The sequence below is a fragment of the Musa acuminata genome, chromosome BXJ2-4, assembly GCF_036884655.1.
Source record: "Musa acuminata AAA Group cultivar baxijiao chromosome BXJ2-4, Cavendish_Baxijiao_AAA, whole genome shotgun sequence".
NCBI lineage: Eukaryota > Viridiplantae > Streptophyta > Magnoliopsida > Zingiberales > Musaceae > Musa > Musa acuminata.
In genome coordinates this window covers 10,701,917-10,722,474 of record NC_088341.1, presented here as the reverse complement: position 1 = coordinate 10,722,474, position 20,558 = coordinate 10,701,917, and the positions used below count along the sequence as shown (strand labels likewise).

The following is a 20,558-nucleotide window of genomic DNA, read 5'->3' as shown; positions in this document are numbered from 1 at the left end:
CCGGTGGGGCCCACACATCAGGAGGGACCGGGATGGTCCGATCGGTGAATGGACGCTCAAGATTCTCGACCTTTGGCGGGAAAACCACGGCAGGGTTGGGCGTGGGTCGCCCCCAGATACCACCGGGTGGGGTGGGGTGGGGTGGGGTGCTTATGCTGTGGTGCGAGGCACGGGCAACGCGACGGGTTGGACTGGGGTCCAGCGCTGCTGCGGCCGCTCCCGTCTCTCCGGTCACGGTTCTCGACGCCGCCCGCTCCTCCTCGTCCTCATTGCCTTTGTTCTGACGCCGGTATTACGGACTCTGCCACTCTGGGGAACGCGGGAGTAGTAAGTAGGTTTTGCTGTACCACCAAACCATTGTACGAGCTGAAGGGGTCCAACCGTCTTTTCGTCTGCGAACGATCGCTTCCGTCACCGTCATAACGCTGCGCCCGACGCTGCCTGGGGCAGCCGCGCTCGTGACGGACCCTAACCTTCACACGCGTCAGTTTTCCATTGGTTGTCCCCTGGATGTCGGGACTCACAGCAGCATAGAAAAAGAGAGCGAAGAGCGGAAGATTTGGAGGAAAAGGATGCACTTTTACTCTCTCTCTCTCACTCTCTCTCTCTTCTCTCTCTCTCTCTCTCTCTCTCTCTCTCTCTCTCTCTCTCTCTCTCCAAGTTTCGGTCGATTTCTCTTCCGTAATGCTTGATCTGTGTTAAATTTGGCTCATTTGATCCGGTTCCGTGAGTTTTCCGCTGTTTTTTGAGGTGAATTTGGTCCACTTTGGGGCGGTGGGGAGTCGGGGAATGCTGGCAGCCGTGGAGGGCGGGATGAGTGGCGGATTCCGGCAGAGCTGCGGGGAGAGCAGCGAGGAGGAGCTGTCGGTGCTGCCGCGGCACACCAAGGTGGTGGTCACCGGGAACAACCGGACCAAATCGGTGCTCGTCGGCCTCCAGGGGGTCGTCAAGAAGGCCGTGGGCCTCGGCGGCTGGCATTGGCTGGTAATTCTCGTCTCTCGTGCGATCTTGAATGGTTTCTCGACTTCTTGATGGAAAAAGAGTGATTTTTATTGGGTCCGTGTGGGTTTGGGCTATAATTTGATAGGGTTTTCACGCCAAGAGAAGAGTAGTGTGGATTTTGTAGTTCAATGGATGGATTATTTAGACAATGCGGTCCATCTGGTGAGTCTAGGAGTCGGTTTTCTTTGCAAGGTTCTTTATCTTGTTCATCCGAGATAAAATTGCACCTTTCTTGATGAATTTTAATCTTGACAGAAGTATTGGCTTTGAGGCTACATTATGAAGTAATTTTAGATTGATGATCGCAATTCGACTAGTACTTGCTATTTGGACGAGTGATCTGCCCTTTAGGGTTTTACATATTGGTAAATTGGTGTATTATATCATATAGCAGTAGCGGTATATGCATGCAAGCTTTAGGAAAGGGATCCTGCAGCTTTTGGTTTCTCTCGAGTAATTAACTTGTCTCGATTGACTGTGCATGTGCTTAACTACTGGCTTTAGTCAGTTTTCACGTTGTCGATTACACTCTTATTTGTGTATCTGTAAGTCTATTTGGAATTTGGGGGATTATTTAGGATTGGTAAATCTGCAAGATCTAGCGAAGTCTTTTTCTTGTAGTTTCTCTTCTGTTATAGGATTGATACGAGTGGGTTCGTAAGCATTTTTCTCAGTCTTTTGATTGCAATCGTTGGCAGGAAGCATGTATCAGCATGTGCTTCAGTATTTGCTTCTTTGTATAGCTACGTAGAAGAGAAATATGCAAAATTTCTTGATGGATCTGAAACTTGGAAGGGGAAAAGTTTTCTGTTGTGTTGCCCTTCATTCGTTGATGCATCCACTGCTTTCAATTATTAGTTCTAAGGTCAAACTTTATCTGCTTGAGCAGAAGTTTCTTTGGTTCAGATGTCCTTGCTTATGCAGGGATGACTTGTTTTGCTTAATATTTTGTTTCTGTGTTAGAATCACATGGTTCTTTCCATCCACATGACTTTTCTGGTTTGAAGTTCATGGCAGAATATATTTTCATTTTGCATATAGATTCAGTACTATGATATTTCGATTTTGGCATCTTGCATAAGATATGTATGCTATATCTGTCTATGTTTCTGGGTCTGTTATTTCTTAATCATGAGACCATTTGGTAATTGCATGGCTCGATGTAGGCCTCTTGTTATACTTCTGAAAACGTTTATGAGTTTTAGTTGCTATATATCCAAGAGTTTCTGTGTTCTGCTTCTGTGATAATTAATTACAGGGATGCTGTGCCCTTGATTAACACATATGTTAAAGTAAACCAATATGTTTTTCAGGAGGTTGAAATGGATGAAGTTCACTAATATCCTGTGTTCCTTATGCACACTGGATCCTGACATTGTGGTCCTAAACATTTTTCTTGCTTCTCTCTGACTGTCTTTATATCTGGGTAGATGATATCAAGTACAAACACATGACTATGCTCTCTTGGAACTTGATTTAAATTGTCATTCAAACCATCAGATTTCTTATTGTTTATCAGTTAGAAGCTGAAAATGTTCGTTTGCTTTAGAGTAGATGCTTCTTTTATGAAGGATTTGCTGCCTGAATGTGTATGTAATTCTTTATATTGTTTGCTAGAGTGTGTAAACATGGCAAAGCTCATGTAAGGTTAACTATATTTTAATTTTTAAACATTCAGGTTTTGACAAATGGAATAGAGGTAAAGCTGCAAAGAAATGCCCTTAGTGTGATTGAAGCCCCAACCGGCCATGAGGAAGATGATGATCTCGAAGTTCACAACATGCAGTGGAGTGGCTCATATATGGGTAAGCTTCAATTTGGTCTATCGAAAAATAATGCATGTATTCTTGAATTACTTGGATTTTCCCCTGATGTCTAACTATGTCCTCGCCAGCCACTCTGTATTAGGTACAAATCAGAAACACTGACATCGCTCTTGTTCCTTAGCCAGTGTGGTCGATGTGACTAATATAACATGATTATATCAATTGTAAGCCTTTAAATTGAGTAGGTTACTTGTACGTTGAATGTACACTGGTTTTCCTTGATGCTTCTATTTAAACTTTCTTTATTAAAGCAACAAATGCACTTCTACCTTGTATTGTGTATTCCTGCTCCTCACACATAGTAATTCATTCTTGCATAACATCGTCATTCTAAGCTTAGGACCTGATCCATTCATCAATGTATTGTTCACTTGTTTAAATGATTGTGATACGTATTACACAAAGATGTTAGTCTCACTAGAAGGTCAATTTTTTCATTTCGTTTGCCATATTTCTGAAGTATGTGTGGTGGGACTAGCTTTAAATGTTTGTTGAAAATGCTGTTCTTGAAGAAGTCAATACTAAGAGTATAGGATGGGAAGTATTATCATTGAAAATAATGCATCCATTTAATCTTTTTCACTGGGAGAACTTGTTCTCTTAAATGTGTTGCTGGAAGGTTCTTCAGCTTCGAAGTTGCCCACATACGGTGACAGATGTACTTGTATCTAAGTATTTTTTTGCCTATGGAAATGAGCCCATGTCTTGTTAGGATCATTATGTCATCTTGGAATTTTCTTGAACATAGGTTGGGTGAAGTTCATCTGTGACATAAAATTTTCAGAAGCATCTTTCATCGTTTCAATCAGTTCTCTTGATATGGTTCTCATTTTCTTTTGACATTATTTGTTTTTTCTAACAACTTTCAGCATCTGATGATACACATACACAAAAGCCTCCAAAGTTGAGGACCAAGCACCATAAAGGATCTTCTATTAAATCCTTGAGCCGGTCTCACTCTTCTGATTCGCAATCTAAGGGATCCGGTCTATCCTCAAGAAACAACATGGTAAGGTCTAACATTTGCATGGTTCAGTTACAGCACTTGGTGCATAATTTGCACTTGTGACTAATGTAGAGGTGCTGAAAGTGGCTGTGTAAATTATGTGTTTCTGTTGTTGGCTCTTTTGTTGTTTATCTCTAGACATTCTTTCCTAGATATCAGCCTTCTTAATTCATTTACATGTCCATAGTGCTGCTCATGATAAAAACCTACCATGTTGTTGGTGCAGAAAGTTGACTTGAGCAAGCTAGAAACAACAGCACTGTGGAGATATTGGCGTCACTTTAATCTTGTAAGTTGCATAATTCATAATTCCTGTATTTGCAATTTCAACCATGAACCTCATTGTAAATGTATCTATTATTTCCCACATTGAAAAGAATTATCATCTTTTCGATGTAATCATGCTTTCTTTTTCTGCAACAGGTGGATGCCAGTCCTAACCCCTCTAAAGAGCAATTAATTGAGGTAGTTCAGAGGCATTTCATGGCGCAGGTAAGAGAACAATTCACATGATCAAATGCATCATTTCTACCCAGTGCATTCGGTGGAGAAGTCGAAAGGAGCTTGACTCTATTATCTCACACCCGATTGCTTTTTGCGTACCCTGAAGCAATTGGATGAGTTGCAGGTAATCGTAGGGTTTGTGCAGGCTGCAAAGAGGCTCAAGACCATCTGCAATTGATCGGCGGACGACCCTGCCGCATTCAATCTAACAGATTGGTGCCAGGCCTTTCGACGGCCATAGCTACGTGTACAACAACATGCTGAGTGCAGAGTTTGGCTGTAGGAACTCGGAAGAAATCAGATTAGTAGGTTCTAGAGGTAGTATCTTGCTAGTCATACAATGTATATATGTACACCGGCAAAGACCATCGGCTTTTGACACTGCCCACGATACGTTGCTGACTGACTGGGAAAACAACAGATGTTTTCTTTGGATTATGAAAGCTTAGAAGCATTGCCGAGCTTACCAAGTTGTACTGGTTTTTCTATCACTGAGTCGTGGTTGTGGTTTGAATGCATGCAGCTGGTTTGTGACTTGACAAAGAACACAGCATGGAAAGCATTGTGCTCTGTTGCGGTGTGACATGGTAGTGCAGTATGTTGAATTCATCATACTTGTGGCTTTCTCTCTCTATGCCAATTAGCTTCGTCTCTGGCGCATGTTCGTAGTGGGAGATCATTGCTTGCCCCAGTATGTCACCGGCAATGTGCATAAAAAGACACGACACTTTAAAGCGATCAGAACATCCTTGAAATGAGTTGGAATCTTTCACTCGAACGAAGAATTATATAAGAAGGTCGAGGAGTATGTTACAAGTCACTCGCTCTGAGCCATAGAAGGGGTTTGAGCATGTGAAAGAATCCGAGGCAAAACATGCACATCTCTATTCAGCTAAACAAGAACAGTGCTTTGGCCTCTCCCTCGTTTGATTAACTTAGTACATCTGCTTTGCTCGTGGTAAGCATGATGTGGACATGGAAAACATGTTGTCTTCACTCTGTCCTGTGGATCCGATCTATTCTGTCCGCCTTCTCTGTCCATTTCCAGGTTGAGCAATCTCTGTTCATCATGGTCTTTCCTTGATATCTTCACCATATTCTCCGCTTGCGAATCCAAATTGCAGGGAATATTTTGCTTGGGAACCAACATCATCCCCACTCAACTCCGCAGTTGCGGCTGAAGAGAGAGAGAGAGAGAGGGACAAGAAAGCTGTTGCTGCTGTCAACCTTATCCACACACACCAAGGATACTGGAACTCATGGCATCAAGAGATGAGGAGGATAATGGCCGGAGCACGATGAACCCACCTTATGATGAACCTTTTACAAGTCACTCCCTGACACCTCCTCTCATGGCTTCTTCTGACCTTCGGGCCATTTGCTAAATCTTGGCTCGTTCCAACGCATCTATGGAACGGAACATTTCCTGAGAAGTGATCACCAAAGGCCTAAAGGTGTGGATAGCTCCATTACCATGAGTCTATAATGCCACTTACAGTAATGCTGATCCTGCCAGCTAGAGATCGGTGCAGTAAAGGTGGAGTCCTCCATGTGAGGCTAAAGATGAGCATTGCTAGTCTTGCAGAGGGGAAAGAAGAAGAACACAATGACCGCCAGAGATGGCTTGAGGATAGACACTGTCTCATAGAGGCAAGCCGACAGCGACTCTAAGACTGGCTTGTGAAGAAAACACAAGGACCCTTCCCAAGGAATCAGATGCAGAATCTTTTTGCAGACGACTGACACAGATCAAATGGAAGACGACTCGGGTCCTATTATGGGCTCTATATATTGATGTCGTTAGATGTGTTTAGTGATTTAAAAAAAAATATTGATATCTATATATTTATTTATAAAAGTGAAATGTCTAAATTTATTTATCATAACGATATGAGTTTTACTAATAAAAATATGAAAATAAAAGGTAAAAAAATAATTTGAATATTCGATGGTAAACGATGGCACTATTGGTGTCGACGTTGACGCAATTGCCTGGTTGCCTCCGACGATGATAAGGTCCGCTCTTATCGTGATGCCACCTGATATCAGTTTTACTAATAAAAATATGAAAACAAAAGGTAAAAAAATAATTTGAATATTCGATAGTAGACGATGGCACTATTGGTGTCGACGTTGACGCAATTGCTTGGTCACATCCGACGATGATAAGGTCCGCTCTTATCGTGATGTCATCCTCCTTCACGAGAAACATGCCGTCGACCTCATCATTGTATGTCGCATCACTTTGTATTTATGTCGACATCGACACAATTGCAGAGTGATGCAGGAAAAGCGACGATGAGATTGGTGACGTACTCCTCATGGAGGCAAGTGATGTCGTGGTGACAGCGGAACTTATCCTCATAGGAGGTGGCTAGACAATTATGTCGGCATCGACACCAGTAGTACCGTCGTCCACCACCATCTACATCATCCACCACTGAATGTTAAAGTTATATTTTTATCTTTTGTTTTCATATTTTTATTAATAAAACTGACGTTGTTTGAATAAATGAACCTAGATATTTTACTTTCGTAATTATAAAGATATTAATATAATTTTTTTAAGTATAGAGACTAAAACACTAAAAACAGCTAGAGTAATATATAATTAGCCGCATGAATAATATATAATTAGACCTCTCCAAATTGACTTCACCAATCCTTATCAAGATACTAATTTAAAGGATCATTGTATCCCCATGTAATCTCATGTGCAGATAAACCAAGCCACGAATATAAAAGCTTCTACTTCGTGGGAAGACGCATATGGTTGACCTTTATCTGCTACAAACCCAGACGATCAACTAAGAGGCAGGGGGACGAAGGAGGAATGTGGTTCTCAGGACACGCCAACCTTTAGGGAGTGGGCCCAATTGGCTCGACCTAATGTGTCTCATTGCGTTGGACATGCTTTAACTAGCAAATTATATGATGCAATACTTCTTTCAGCTTCATAATCATGTAAATTATGTCTACGATGGGTGTGCTTGAAATGACCCTCCTCATAATTAACGAATCTCCTCGGTTTCAGCGTCTTAACTAGGCAAAACATGTATGTGCCTTCATAGCCATGGCATCTCCAATGCTAGCTAGATATATCCAATGCAAGTCTTTAATTGATTCCTATTTGATTCAAGTAGAAACCGATTTCTAATATGGGTTATAACTATTGAGTCCTCGTGATTCGTTATCAAAAATAAACTGTTCTTGATGGACTGCACGCGATCTAGTTTATTAGCAGGCACTCTCTGGTGTAGTTGTTTGATCATGGTGACACCTCTTTCTTCTTTATTGCTAGTCGTAAGCCACCGTCCTTCTTGCCCTTACTGCAGCCGTAAGCCACTGCCTTTCTTCTTCACGACAGGGAAGAGATTGGGGTTTTGTTTCCGTGCTACGATAATAATGCATGTACTGTTGTTTTTGTCTATGTGAATTGATCATGTAAGTGTCTGAATCAGTGGATCCGTATAATGGCATTACAGAGTCAACAATGTCGTCAAACAAAGTTGCTTTATGGCGACAGTGAACTCTATCAACTTGGCTTCACCGCCACGTACGCCTCTCCCCATTTTTAGCCATGGCATTCATGCCATCGTAGCCAATGGTCGGAGGGCCTTTGAGTCCACCACCACCCACCTACCTATAAATAAGAGCCGGAACTTTAACCGGTGCATGCACCGTAGAGTCTTTCTTTCCCTCCCCACCACCCCCCTCGTACTACAAGAGATTAGAGTGTCTTTGTTCCTTCGTGACTCACGCCAACATGAGCGAAGCTTCACTCTTAGCATCCCAACTCTGGTCTCAAATGCCTCGAGGTTAGTCCACCACATGACATTTCCATTCCTCGCAAAGGCTAACGTGATCTTTTCAGTAGGCGACACAAGGACGCGGCGGCGACGGCTGCGGCTGAGGAAGGTAAAGGGAGACGCGAAGAAGAGGCGGCTGAGTGACGAGCAAGTCAGGTTCCTGGAGATGAGCTTTAGGGACGAAAGGAAGCTGGCGTCGGGGAGGAAAGCCCACATCGCCGCCGAGCTCGGGCTCGACGGGAAGCAGGTGGCCGTCTGGTTTCAGAACCGGCGGGCGAGGCACAAGAACAAGCAGCTGGAGGAGGCCTACCTCAAGCTCAAGCTGGAACACGAAGCCGTCGTCGTCGAGAAATGCCACCTCGAGAACGAGGTTGGTCGATGCCTTCCTTCCTTGTAGAATGTACAGTAGAAGCCTTCGGCAAACCTGACATGGCAGTGATGCTGATGGCAGGTGTTACGACTGAAGGAGAAGCTTTTGGAAGCCGAAGAGGAGATCAGGAAGCTCTCGTGGAGCGTGAATGGAGGCAACCTCGGCTCGTCCTTCTCAGCCGTGAGCCAGCAGCCAATACATGGAGAGTTCGGAACGGAAGCAGAAGCTGAACTTGCTTACATGGACGAGTATGACTTCTACAACTACACGATGGAGTGGACTAATCCATATGGCATATAAAGATCATTGCAATCGCCGTCATTCATATATGTGATTAATCCTCGTAGATTCAACAACGTGAATCTCTAGTTGTAAATTAAGATTGATGTAGCAATTGATGTAGCATGTGCAAAAAGGGGGATAATGCTGCAACTATTTAGTTCTGTAAAGCCTTATTATTATCCAGAAAGTCACAAAGTAGGTGTTTGATCTCCCAAGAACATGAGAGAGACATGAGAAATGGCAGGACTTTCTATGAAGAGGGTTGAAAGAGAGGGAAGAACGAACCAAAAGCTGCTCATGGTTGTCACTTTCTTGCAGCTTTTGAGGAGTCCTTGTGGTGGCAGTGGTGGTGTGAAAACCCAACCCTGCTGCTTGTCTCTGCTGTTGTAATGTCCATTGTCCATTATGTTTCTTCCTCTACCCTGCATCTCATGGACCATATCCCTCTCATATGAAAGTAGAAAGCAAGTTCATGGGAACAATGCCATGTAGTGAGTGAATTCAACTTACCAGTTTGATCCTATTAGAAATCATGAGAAAAGATTCAAAAGCAAACTTATCCATCCTATCTTTAAACAACAGCTTGTATGATTACCTCAACAAAAACAAAAAACCCTCATAAATTAAAATAGAATCATGTTTAAAATGACAGATTGCTTACTGCCAAATGCTGAAAAAGCTATAAATTCAATTGATAAAATGAACAGAGAGAAAGAAAATCCTACAAACCAAGCGATAAAGAGGTGACTACCTAAAGAGCTAAGTGCAAGCAGATGATATCGAATGTCATAACTTCAGGATAATCAGAAAGAATAAAAATAACATAATGGAAACAACAGATTGGTGCAATAAAGTGTCGTCAGAAGTTAAAAGATGATATCCTCGCCGTTGCAAGAAATTCAGATTATGTCATAGAGCTGGAAAAGATTATTAAAAAATGCTATAAAATTCATCAAGCATATTCTTCGAAACAGCTCTCCAAAAATGAATCAACATATGGAATGGTAACACAGCAAGAGTGAATAGATCAACAGATTCAATGGCATCTTGACTTGTCCTTGCAGAAGTGTACTAAGTCAGAGCATTTTGCTTGTTCAGTACTGACATCTACAAAGATCCTGACCTATTTTCGCAACACAGAATACTTGTATCTTATTTTTCATCAACATATTGCATAAGTCAGAAATTCATCATCTTAATCCCCATTTGTCGTGCCACAACTCAAGCAAATGACAGGAACCATTCATGATTTCAATTTATTGAAGTTCAGTATTTTTGAAGAATTAATAAATATTAAGCAATGAATAAATTGTTAGTAATACAACATGAAAGCTAATCAAGCTTTAGTATTTCAGAGAAAAGGGAGGTATGCAGTACCCAAAATTTGGGCATTGTAGTGACAAGATAATACAAGAAATCTCAGCTAATGTAAGCTACAGAAGTCTCTGTTCAAATGTGCAACCTAACAAATAACAGAAAGCATCATACCTTCATTTAGTATTGACATCAAACGAACATTCTGCCGCAGAATTCTCATTGATGATGAACTTATGTAACAAGGCCAAAGCTCACATCACATCCATCTTCCTATATTATGGTCAACACTCGTGACAAGCTTTTCCACCAAAAAAAAAAAAGGAGCTCAGAACTGTAACTCCTTTCTCGATCAACACCTTTCTCGGTCAACAGATGATGATATTTTCAGGTTTCCTACAAAGGAATGACATTAGACCTTCTTAACTCCCAGTGTGAAAGGCACCCTCTAAAACGAGATGTCAAGAAAAGAGAAGAAATAGTGAACTGCCTCTGGCACATAGAAATCGAGGATAGACAACTGAAAGCAGTTCTCAGCTGCCTCCTCTCTCCATCCTCGGATTGGAAATCTGGGTCATGCTGAACAGCAGTTATCAGGCAGTCAGCATTTGCAAAGGGAACCTGCAGAGAAGCATATTGCCATAGCATTTGATATGTCCAGGAAGATCAATAGCCAAATTAGAATAAGAAAAAACTACACAAAATGATCAAAGTTGAAGTGATACACTGCTTGCCACAAACAAATGGAAAAGGATATTTCACTCATCTTGGTTATAATGCCGGTGAAGAGTGCCCTTAGGGAGGAGGTTGAAGCTCAATCCATACAGACAATCAAAATTTGCTTCTCCATAACATTTAACTAGAAGACACCATAACCAAAATAAAAAAGAAAGAGAACTAATGTACATTGTTCATGTTTCATAATGCATTCAAATACTTGCTGGCAATCATCTGACTCGATGTCTACCAAATTGCAATCAAGAAGAAAGAGAACTAATAGAACAAATGCTAAGTAAGACCAAACAAATCTTAACACATGTCCATCTTCTTCATCACCAGAGATTAACATTCAAGAGAATAAATTTCTCTAAAGATGTATCTAGAGATAATTGCCTAGTGTCCCAGCACCCAATAGAATCCAGTTATTCTATTCTTACAAAACTTGGTAATTTTAAAATCTCCCACGTGCATCCAAAAATATATGAAGGTCAAGCCAACCATAAATCTGAACTCTAGGTTACAGAACAAGCACCGATATTTCAGACCTTGCTATAAATACATTGGCAAGAAACTGAAACAATAATGATCGGATCAACATTTTCCTCTCTATATTTGAAGTGGCTTCTAATACTTTTTTTTATGATAATATCATTGATGTAAAAAAATATAGTCATGAAGTGGTTATCAATATTTTGAGTTGTGCAACAGGAACATCAGATGCAGGAAAACTGCAGAACTACTTCATGATCACCAGAATACAAATCTTCCAGAAACTACAGTTGTTCATGCTTTAAACAAAAAGAAGCATACAAGTTGGTTCACCCATTTTGGAATCGGAGTTACCGGTCATCTTATGACAGATTTCTTTGCAGAAATGGTTGCAGTTCTTCATGATCAAGTGGTAGGTGTCTCCACTGTAATTAACGGACTGAAGTTCCATAAACTCTCTAACCTGCAATGAGTCCAAGCATGTCGTACCCATGAATATTGATTTCTTAAACATGAAGCCTGGACACTGACGAGGCTCAACCTCAAAGACTCCGCTACTCGGATAGTCATGTGCTCCAAATACATATTCCACCCCATGAACTGGAAGAACCAATAAAGAGCATCAAAATTTATAAATGCCTGACAGAAAAATGCTATTATCTAAAGAACTTTAAGACAAACTCAAGAAATCAAGGATATTTCTGGCCCTACAATATTGACTTGGAGGCAGCAATCCAACCAGCATGTAAGGAATGTACAGAAGTACCGAAGCATCAACTTGCCTGACAACTATTAGGATTTGGATTAAGTATGAATTTTTCTTAATAAATTTTCATGTCCAAAAAAGAAATCCAGGAACTAGTTAAACAAAAATCTATGCAGGTGGATAGATGACATATTTGGTTGCAAGAATTTTCACCATTCATGTTTCAAACAACAAATTCAGCATAGAGAAGCACATTAAAATGATGTCTTACCATTGATGTATCTATTTAATGCATCCTTTATCTAAACCAAAAAGGCAACAGCAAAGAATACCTTCAACACCGGTGTGAAATATCCCAAGGCCTGCCCAGTACATAAAACCATTCATTGGTGGCAAGTCATATACATTCAGATAAACTAGTGCATTTCCTGGTGTATGGCTGGCAGACCAAACCTTTGGAAACATACAAAAATGGCTGCAAGATCTCCTGTCTAGCCAAAGAAGCATGAGGGAATTTCAACCCTTCTTCGAACCTGACCTCATATTTCTTCAGATGAAGAATAAAGAGAGGGAAAATTTTATGCGATTTAAAGTATTCTGACAGAGATCTAATGAGAAGAATCATCAACAAATTTCTCCAGGCTTGTGTTATTATCACTTGAATGCAAGAGCAGCAACTAATATTGCCAAGAGCAAAGGAAACCTAAGAAAACAAGGAAGACATAATCATACCATGATAAAACCTCACTTAAAGAAGAATGCTTTTCAGACTGAAACTACGATGAAGAATTAATGCCAAAATGTTGGTGCAATTCATCAAGAAATGAGGCATTTCAGGAAGAAAAAAATTCAAAGAACATGTCATCGAATTTCTTGAGCTAAGAAGCAAGAAAAGTGCATGTCATCACATTAAAACAATCAGATCTTGCCAGCTTACGAGAGGAAGTCCTCATTTGCGGGATGAAACAGGATGAGTCTGAAAACAAGATAAAAGGAATAACCAAAGAAAACTCGAGGAATCAAAAGACTTAAATCAAATTGAAAGAAGAGTGACGACTGGCCAGTGATTAGCCGCAATACTGAGCATTGGCAAACTCGAGCACTTGAACAAAATACGCGACTTTAGAAACAAGTAAAAACCAGGGAAATGACCCTGATTTGTAAGATTCGGAGATCTAAGTAGCATAAGGAACCCATTTGAGAAGTGAACTAGATGCACATTGCCAAGAAAAAGTTTGGGATACAGTTCTTGACAGAAAATTCGAAGCACACACGAACAGATTGTATTTCACAGCCAGTGCATCTACATTTCCTAAAGGGGGGTTTGAAAATAAGATGCTTTCATGAAAAAAATGGTGCTTCTTCCACAATTCCCTCACACGAAAATCCAGATTGCCGTAAGGTCACGAGAACCCTTCTTACATCAGAGTGGTGGCAAAGAACATGAAAGAAAATTCCAAAATTGAGCTGGACTCGTCCAATATCCTTCGGAAAAAGGAATTTTTCCATGAATTCCACCAACATATTTAACAGCTAGCAATCAAACGAGCTTGCAAGAACCAAAATTGCAAGCGAAAACTCCCAAGAAAAGAGAAATCCCGCGAGAGAGGAGGAACAAACAGAGAACAAAGAGACCGACTTATCCTCCTCCGGAGAAACCCCCGAATCAGGTTATTGGCCGCCACAATCAGCAAGGAGAGGCGCCATGTTGAGGTCCCGAGGAATGGGTGGGGGGAGACCGGAGGGGCCTCGAAAGAGTCGAAGTGGGGGGAGAGATACGTTGGAATTAAACTGGTTGAGAGATACATTAAACAGGTTTAAGGTATCATAAAGAGATTTATTATATTTAAGAGAGAGGTTACATTCAAGAGAAGAAACACATTTGGATAAATTAAATTAACTATTGATTTGATTTTTTTTGGAAATGAATGATTTATTTTCAATACATAATCTATTTTTTGAAGACTATATAAATATCATTGGGTTATGAAATATATAGAGTTTTTAAAGTTATAAATAATTTTGAGGGAAACATGAAATATTTTGTCCTTGTCCTACTTTTACTCTTTCTTCCTGTGATAGTTTTATCTTTTTTTATTTATTTTTAATATGTGATATTAAAGCTTAGGTTAAGCATGACCTCTTCTTTAAACATCATTCAACTTCATATATTTTGTTTGACAAAAGAAAATTATAATATATGTTGTATCTAAATGAAGATTCTTTTAGACTCTCAATATGTATTAGACTTTGTAGAAGATAAATTTGCTAAGAAGGAGTAATGAATACGGAAGCAAGAAAACAATTCAAAGACAGAATGAAGAAAGTGGAAAAAGTTTTATTCACGATTTACCAAGAGCTTGATGACATAATATTCGAGATCGTCACTTTAACAAAGACTTCAAAAGAGACTTGGGAAATATTTTAAAAAATATTCGGTAGTGTGGATAAGGTAAAAAATCTTTGCCTATAAGTTTTATGAGGTGAGTTTGAAAAATTATATTAAAGTACTTCTGAATCTATTTCTAATTACTTCTCAAACATAATTTCTATTGTTCATCAAATGAGATGAAATAGTAAACAAATCAGTAATTAAATAATAATAGAAAAAATATTAAAATCTTTAGATCTAAAATTTAATTTTATTGTTGTAGTGATAGAAGAGTTTAGATATTTGGAATAAATATCTTTAGAATGACTTATAAGTTCTCTTCAAGTTCATGAACAAATTATTACAAAAAAAAAAAAGAAAAAACTATAGAGCAAGTATTATAAACCAAGCTTACTCTTGATAACAAAGGTGAATCAAGATCTCAAAAAGAAGAGGTCATGGACAAAAAGAAAAAGGCGATAGAAATCAAATCAATCAAGAATCTTAAAATAATGAAGGTGATAGAAAAATTCTAGTTAAAGAGGTCGAGGTTATGGTAAAAGCCATGAATGTGATAGAAATTTTAAAGGATAAGAAATATAATGCTATGTTTGCAAAAGGTATAGACACTACTCCAATGTTATTATAATCCCAGTAATTAAGGTGACAAGGCAAATTTTATTGAAAAATAAAAGAACAAAAATCAAGTTTTATTAATGACTTATGATAATTTGAAAGAATATCAGTCTATGACATGGTATCTAGATACAGAAGCTTCAAATTATATACGTGGTATTAAAAAGTAATTTTTAAAAATGGATATAAGTTATTCCGAGAATATTACATTTGGTGATCTATCTCAAAGACGAATAAGAGGCAAAGGCAAAATTTTTCTTGGATTCAATAATGACAAAGAATTATATATTTCAAATGTTGATTATGTTCCTGATATGAAAAATAATATTCTAAGTTTGAGATAATTACTTAAAAAATATTATGATATTGAGATGAAAGATATAACTATTTTAATTCATTATAATAATAAAATATTAATCTCACATGTAAAAACGATGAAGAATAGAATGTTTCCTTTGTATTTGTATATTTTTTATCGATCAAATTATTTTAAAACTGATATTGAGGATATTTCTATATTATGATATCCTAGATATACATATTTAAATTTTGAGGCTTTAAAACTTTATTAAAGTATAATATGGTAATAGGAATGCTGATTGTTCACCAAAATTATGTGAAGTATGTGTTATGGGCAAGTAAGAACAAAGGTCTTTCAAAGTCAAAAGAACAAAAAAAAACATGATATTAACTTGATCTGGTGCACTCAATCTAATATCACTTAGAGAAAGCATGTATTTTCTTATCTTCGCTGATGATCATAGTGATATAACTTAAGTTTATATGTTAAAAGAAAATAAAATAATTTTAAGTAAATTTAAAATTTTAAGGATTTAGTTAAAAGATAAAGTGGTTGTAGGACTAAATATTTAAGAATAGATAGAGATGATAAATACATATCAAATAAATTTAAAAGTCTTTTAAGAAATAATAAAAAAATTAATAATATTTAAAGATTAAATCAATTCACCATATCATACACACCTCAACCAAATGGTTTCTCAGAAAGAAAAAATAGGATTATAATTAATATAGTCTAATACATGTTAAAAGAAAGAAGAATTCATAAAAAATTTTGGGGAGATGTTGTCTGTATAGTTTATTTGATTAACGGATCAACAAAATAAATTGATAATGTTACACCACATTAAAGAAATCAAAAGTCAATCATTTGAGAATTTTTGAAAGTGTTGTATTTGCTAAGATACTTGAAGAAAATTGAATAAAACTTAAGGATAAAAGTTAAAAATACATCTTGTTAGGTTATGCTGAGAATTCCAGTAGCTACAAACTCTATAATCCTATCACAAACAAAGTTATGATGTTAAGAGATGTTGAGTTTGATGAACAATATATTTGGAATCGGAAAAGTAATGAGTAGCATAGAAAGTTATAACTTTATAAGATGATGATATAATACAAACAAGTAGTCGAATCATCACCTATATCAATTAGATCACATGATTCAAAAAGTTTGATTGTAAGAAGGACAGTACCAATTCAGGAGCTATATGATACGACCCAAAGGATTAATACTAATAATGATGATTTTTTTTATTTTATCTTTTTTACAAGATATGATATATTAATCTTCAAAAAAGCTTATAGAGAAGATAAATTGTGATAAGCTATGAATGAGAAAAACTCGTGCTATGAACAAAAATGATGTATGAGATCACAAAGTGATTAGTGTTAAGTGGATCTTTAAAATAAAAAAAAAATACAAAAGGAGCGGTGGAGAAATATAAGGCATGATTAGTTGCAAAAGGATATAAATAACAATATGGGATCAATTATGAAGAAGTATTCGTACCAATTGCTTGATTGTAGACAATAAGATTACTTATTACCCCGGTAGCTCAAATGAAATGAAAATTTTTATATATAAATATCAAATTAGCATTTCTTAATAGAGATTTTGAAGAAGATATATATGGTTTTATTATTCATGAATAAGAAGATAAGGTATATAAGTTAAAGAGAGCTATTTATGGACTTAAACGAGCCTCGCGAGCATAGAATTCTCGAATAGATGCTTATTTTATTCAAAATAATTTTTTTAAATCTCCATATAAATATGCTCTCTATACAAAATTTAACTATGATGGAGATATTTTATTTGTATGCCTATATATAGATGATTTTATTTTTACAAGCAATAATAGCTCCATAATTAAATATTTTAAGTACTCTATGAAGAAGGAGTTTGAGATGACTGACTTGAGCATAATGACTTATTTCCTTGATATTGAAGTTATACAAGACAATAAAGAAATTTCTATCTTACAAGAAAATTATACAAAGAATGTACTTTTTGTATGAAAGATTATCATCCTACAATTATACAAAGGAGGTACTTCTTGAAAAATTATACAATAATTTTTTATGAAAGATTGTCATCCTACATATATACCCGTGGAAGATGATACTAAGTTGACTAAGGAAGATAAAGGTAAAAACATTAATCCAACTTATTATAAAAGTTTAGTTAGATGTTTATGGTATTTGACATGCATTCGACTTGATATACTATTTGGAGTTGGTTTAATAAGTAAATACATGAAAGCTTATAAGACATCTCATTTAAATATCGTAAAAAAAAATTTATAATATATTAAAGGAATAATTGAATATGTAATGCATTATTCATCATTTAAAATGTTGGAGCTCATTGGATATAATGATAGTGATTGGGCAGGAAGTTATAATGATCAGAGTACAACTGGATTTGTATTTTATTTTAGTAAAACTATATTCATATGGTTTTCACAAAAACAATATATCATTACTCTATCAAGTTGTAAAGCAGAATATATAACAGCATCTTCTTATATTTGTCATGCAATATGACTAAGAATATTACTCCAGGAACTTTATATATTATAAGAGAAGTCAATCAAGATTTATGTTGATAACAAATCAACTATTGTCTTGGCCAAGAATTCAATCTATCATATATCATAAAAGATCGAAGCATATCAATACAAAATTTTATTTTATAAGAGATCATGTCAAAGACAAAAAAGTTAAACTGCTTCATCTTAGAACAAGTAAATAAGTAGTCGATATACTCACAAAATCTTTTAAGTTTGAAATATTTCAACAACTTAAACAAAAACGTAACATACTAGATGGAACAAATTTAAGGAAAAAGAATATTAAAATTTAACTTATTAAGGTATCATAAAGGACAAACTAAATTAACTATTGATTCTTAAATATTTAAAAAAAATATATATATATATATATATTGAGTCTAATTAATGTTATGTATTTTGAAAGAAATATAAAATATTTGTCCGTTCTTACTCTTTCCTTATCAGATAGTTTTATTTCTTCATCCTATCTATTTTCAACAAGATTACTCCCCCGATTTTATATTGACTTTGAAGGATACCCTCATCTACATATGAGAGAGAGAGAGAGAGAGAGGGCGCGCTTCGGTCTTGTCTGCGTGGCTGTTGTAGCACGCGAACTATATGGAAGAGTCAGCTTATGCTCTTTTATCACTTTTCTATTGATAAATAAAGTGTTGAGGGAAAAGATGATAAGAAATGTCACTTCCGAAAAAGATTAAAACAAGTTCCAAATTTTGCCATTCCTTCTATTTTGATATTTTTACTGGACTTATGATAGCATTACCGGATTATATTGGTAATGATGGCATTATATATATATATATATATATATATATATATATATATATATATATATATATATATATATATATATATATATATATATATATATATATATATATATATATATCTTTTTATTTTATTTCGTGAAATACTTTTTTTATTTTCTAAACGGTTAGATTATTTTGATCTTTATCTTATCAATTATCATCTCCATCTTCTCAATATCATCCCATCTTATTATGTTGCATATCATAAGGTTTCATTGTGAAGCCTTTGTCGTCATCCTTATCGTATTCATCCCACCGTAAAATCTTACTAGATCCCTCTTTAATCATGTCCCATGTCTCTCAAGCCCTCACTTCCATTATCGTTAACCTAAACTAAGGGGAAGAAGGTTGATAAGAACAAGAGCAACACGATCTTAGTGACACAATGGATGAGGACACCAATCACAATTGGTAGAGGATTGGATAATGTCATCCACTCGATGAAAGTGTTGAGGACGATAACAAGAGTCTTGCAATGAAGATGACTCGTAACAAAGTATAATAAGGATAAAGGTGATAACCAACACAACGAGCACTCCATGAAATAAAAATGTTTTACAGAATATATATATATATATATATATATATATATATATATATATATATATATATATATATATATATGTTGCCTCATTAGATCATTAATTTCTTCTCCTTTCCTGGGAGCGATCGTGAAGCCCACTGTCAGAGGGCAAAACGCAAAAAGCTGCAGTTTCACCGAGTAAGTTGAAAATCTTTCTGCTGCAACTCTTAGCACTCGAATGTTTTTGAGTAATATGCTGTGGGCAAAGTTTCGAATTCTACGCATATTTTCTACTCAGTGGCTGCTGGGTCCAGCCCATAGGTGGGCTTGGACCGGTGAGCCCAAATCTAATTTATTAAAAAAAATCTATTAGAATTGTGCACGACGTAAGAGACATGGGTCTTGTTAGATAATCTAAACGATTTTGGTTCAAATTTTACATAAAGAATTCTTATAACAAGAATAGTACCGATGTATAATTTGTCATCTCTAAAATATTTTTTAATATATTCACTTGATGAGATCTAAATATTTTTTTTTTATAAAATTCATGTATGATGATGATGATATATTATTGTTGAACTATTCTTGATATTATTATGGTTATTTTAGAGAAGACTTATTGTAAATCTATTATAATTATTGGCGATAGTATAGTTTTAAAGTAGATTACATTCTCATGGTATTTCTCGTATTGGGTTGTTTACGTAAAAATTCAATGTTTCACTTTGTAATTGATTCATTATTCTATTATTTATGTTGTTCTGATTAATATTTATTTTTTTAATAATAAATTAATATTTTAATGAGAAACTATAGAACAAAAAAAATTATTTTACTATAATATTTTTTCTCTCACTGTACCAATATACATTGACCTTTCAAATGTACCATTGTGAAACTAAAAGTGAAAGAACAAATCATGAATAAGATATATTGTGTTTGATATGTGTTCCTTATTTATACAGGCTAGGAGGAAGGATTTTCATCGATATAATAGCGAGATTTTCTCGTACAATTGAGAAAATCTTAGTTGCTATCATGCCCCCATGAGATTGTGTGATGATGCTCCTGTCAAGGATGTCGATCTTAGACTGATGCGATGAAAATAGTTTGCGAGCGAGAGGCTTCGTGAGTGAGTCAACTAGTTGATCAGCCGTATGTACATGATAAACACATAGTTGATGTCTGACAACTTGATATGACACGAAGTGAAAGTCGATGACAATATGTTTCATGCGTGAGTGGAACATTGGATTGACGTACAGATAAGTAGCTCCGACATTATCACAATATATCATAGGAGTAGAGG

The 20,558-nt window shown here is 36.5% G+C and overlaps 3 protein-coding genes across 12 annotated transcripts; 2 read left to right on the top strand and 1 right to left on the bottom strand.

The window, feature by feature from the left end:
- Positions 1 to 594: 594 nt before the first annotated feature.
- LOC135609980 (uncharacterized) lies at positions 595 to 4,808 on the top strand. The gene is made up of 6 exons (XM_065103850.1): positions 595 to 984; positions 2,681 to 2,807; positions 3,698 to 3,837; positions 4,061 to 4,123; positions 4,258 to 4,326; positions 4,445 to 4,808. The coding sequence occupies exons 1-6, from the start codon at positions 790 to 792 to the stop codon at positions 4,514 to 4,516; spliced, it is 666 nt and encodes a 221-aa protein (XP_064959922.1). The 5' UTR covers positions 595 to 789; the 3' UTR covers positions 4,517 to 4,808.
- Positions 4,809 to 8,025: 3,217 nt separating this feature from the next.
- On the top strand, positions 8,026 to 8,935 carry LOC135609981 (homeobox-leucine zipper protein HOX12-like). The gene is made up of 2 exons (XM_065103851.1): positions 8,026 to 8,517; positions 8,599 to 8,935. Exons 1-2 carry the CDS (start codon positions 8,170 to 8,172, stop codon positions 8,815 to 8,817), a joined length of 567 nt encoding a protein of 188 aa, XP_064959923.1. The 5' UTR covers positions 8,026 to 8,169; the 3' UTR covers positions 8,818 to 8,935.
- A 1,506-nt stretch (positions 8,936 to 10,441) lies between these two features.
- On the bottom strand, positions 10,442 to 13,808 carry LOC135586012 (deSI-like protein At4g17486). Of its 10 annotated transcripts, none has more exons than XR_010485997.1 (5): positions 12,482 to 13,808; positions 12,361 to 12,390; positions 11,677 to 11,922; positions 10,604 to 10,972; positions 10,442 to 10,509 (listed from the first exon to the last, which is right to left on the bottom strand). XR_010485997.1 is itself a non-coding variant. In XM_065103854.1 (5 exons), the coding sequence occupies exons 1-5, from the start codon at positions 12,651 to 12,653 to the stop codon at positions 10,872 to 10,874; spliced, it is 471 nt and encodes a 156-aa protein (XP_064959926.1). In that variant the 5' UTR covers positions 12,654 to 13,808; the 3' UTR covers positions 10,442 to 10,871. The 10 variants fall into 10 exon arrangements, 5 of the variants coding, with proteins under 5 accessions (XP_064959926.1, XP_064959928.1, XP_064959925.1 ...); XR_010485998.1 differs by having other exon boundaries at positions 10,604 to 10,734; XM_065103854.1 differs by having other exon boundaries at positions 10,442 to 10,972; positions 11,677 to 11,785; positions 11,864 to 11,922.
- Between the last annotated feature and the right edge of the window lie 6,750 nt (positions 13,809 to 20,558).

Coding starts and splice junctions, on each gene's coding strand:
- LOC135609980 (XM_065103850.1), top strand. CDS start 790: ATGCTGGCAGCCGTGGAGGGCGGGATGAGTGGCGGATTCCGGCAGAGC. Junction 985..2,680: donor TCGGCGGCTGGCATTGGCTG/GTAATTCTCGTC, acceptor TTAAACATTCAG/GTTTTGACAAATGGAATAGA. Junction 4,327..4,444: donor AGAGGCATTTCATGGCGCAG/GTAAGAGAACAA, acceptor CGTACCCTGAAG/CAATTGGATGAGTTGCAGGT.
- LOC135609981 (XM_065103851.1), top strand. CDS start 8,170: ATGACATTTCCATTCCTCGCAAAGGCTAACGTGATCTTTTCAGTAGGC. Junction 8,518..8,598: donor AATGCCACCTCGAGAACGAG/GTTGGTCGATGC, acceptor TGCTGATGGCAG/GTGTTACGACTGAAGGAGAA.
- LOC135586012 (XM_065103852.1), bottom strand. CDS start 12,653: ATGATTCTTCTCATTAGATCTCTGTCAGAATACTTTAAATCGCATAAA. Junction 12,391..12,481: donor ATTTTTGTATGTTTCCAAAG/GTTTGGTCTGCC, acceptor TGTACTGGGCAG/GCCTTGGGATATTTCACACC. Junction 10,973..11,676: donor AATCTGTCATAAGATGACCG/GTAACTCCGATT, acceptor GGTGTCTTCTAG/TTAAATGTTATGGAGAAGCA.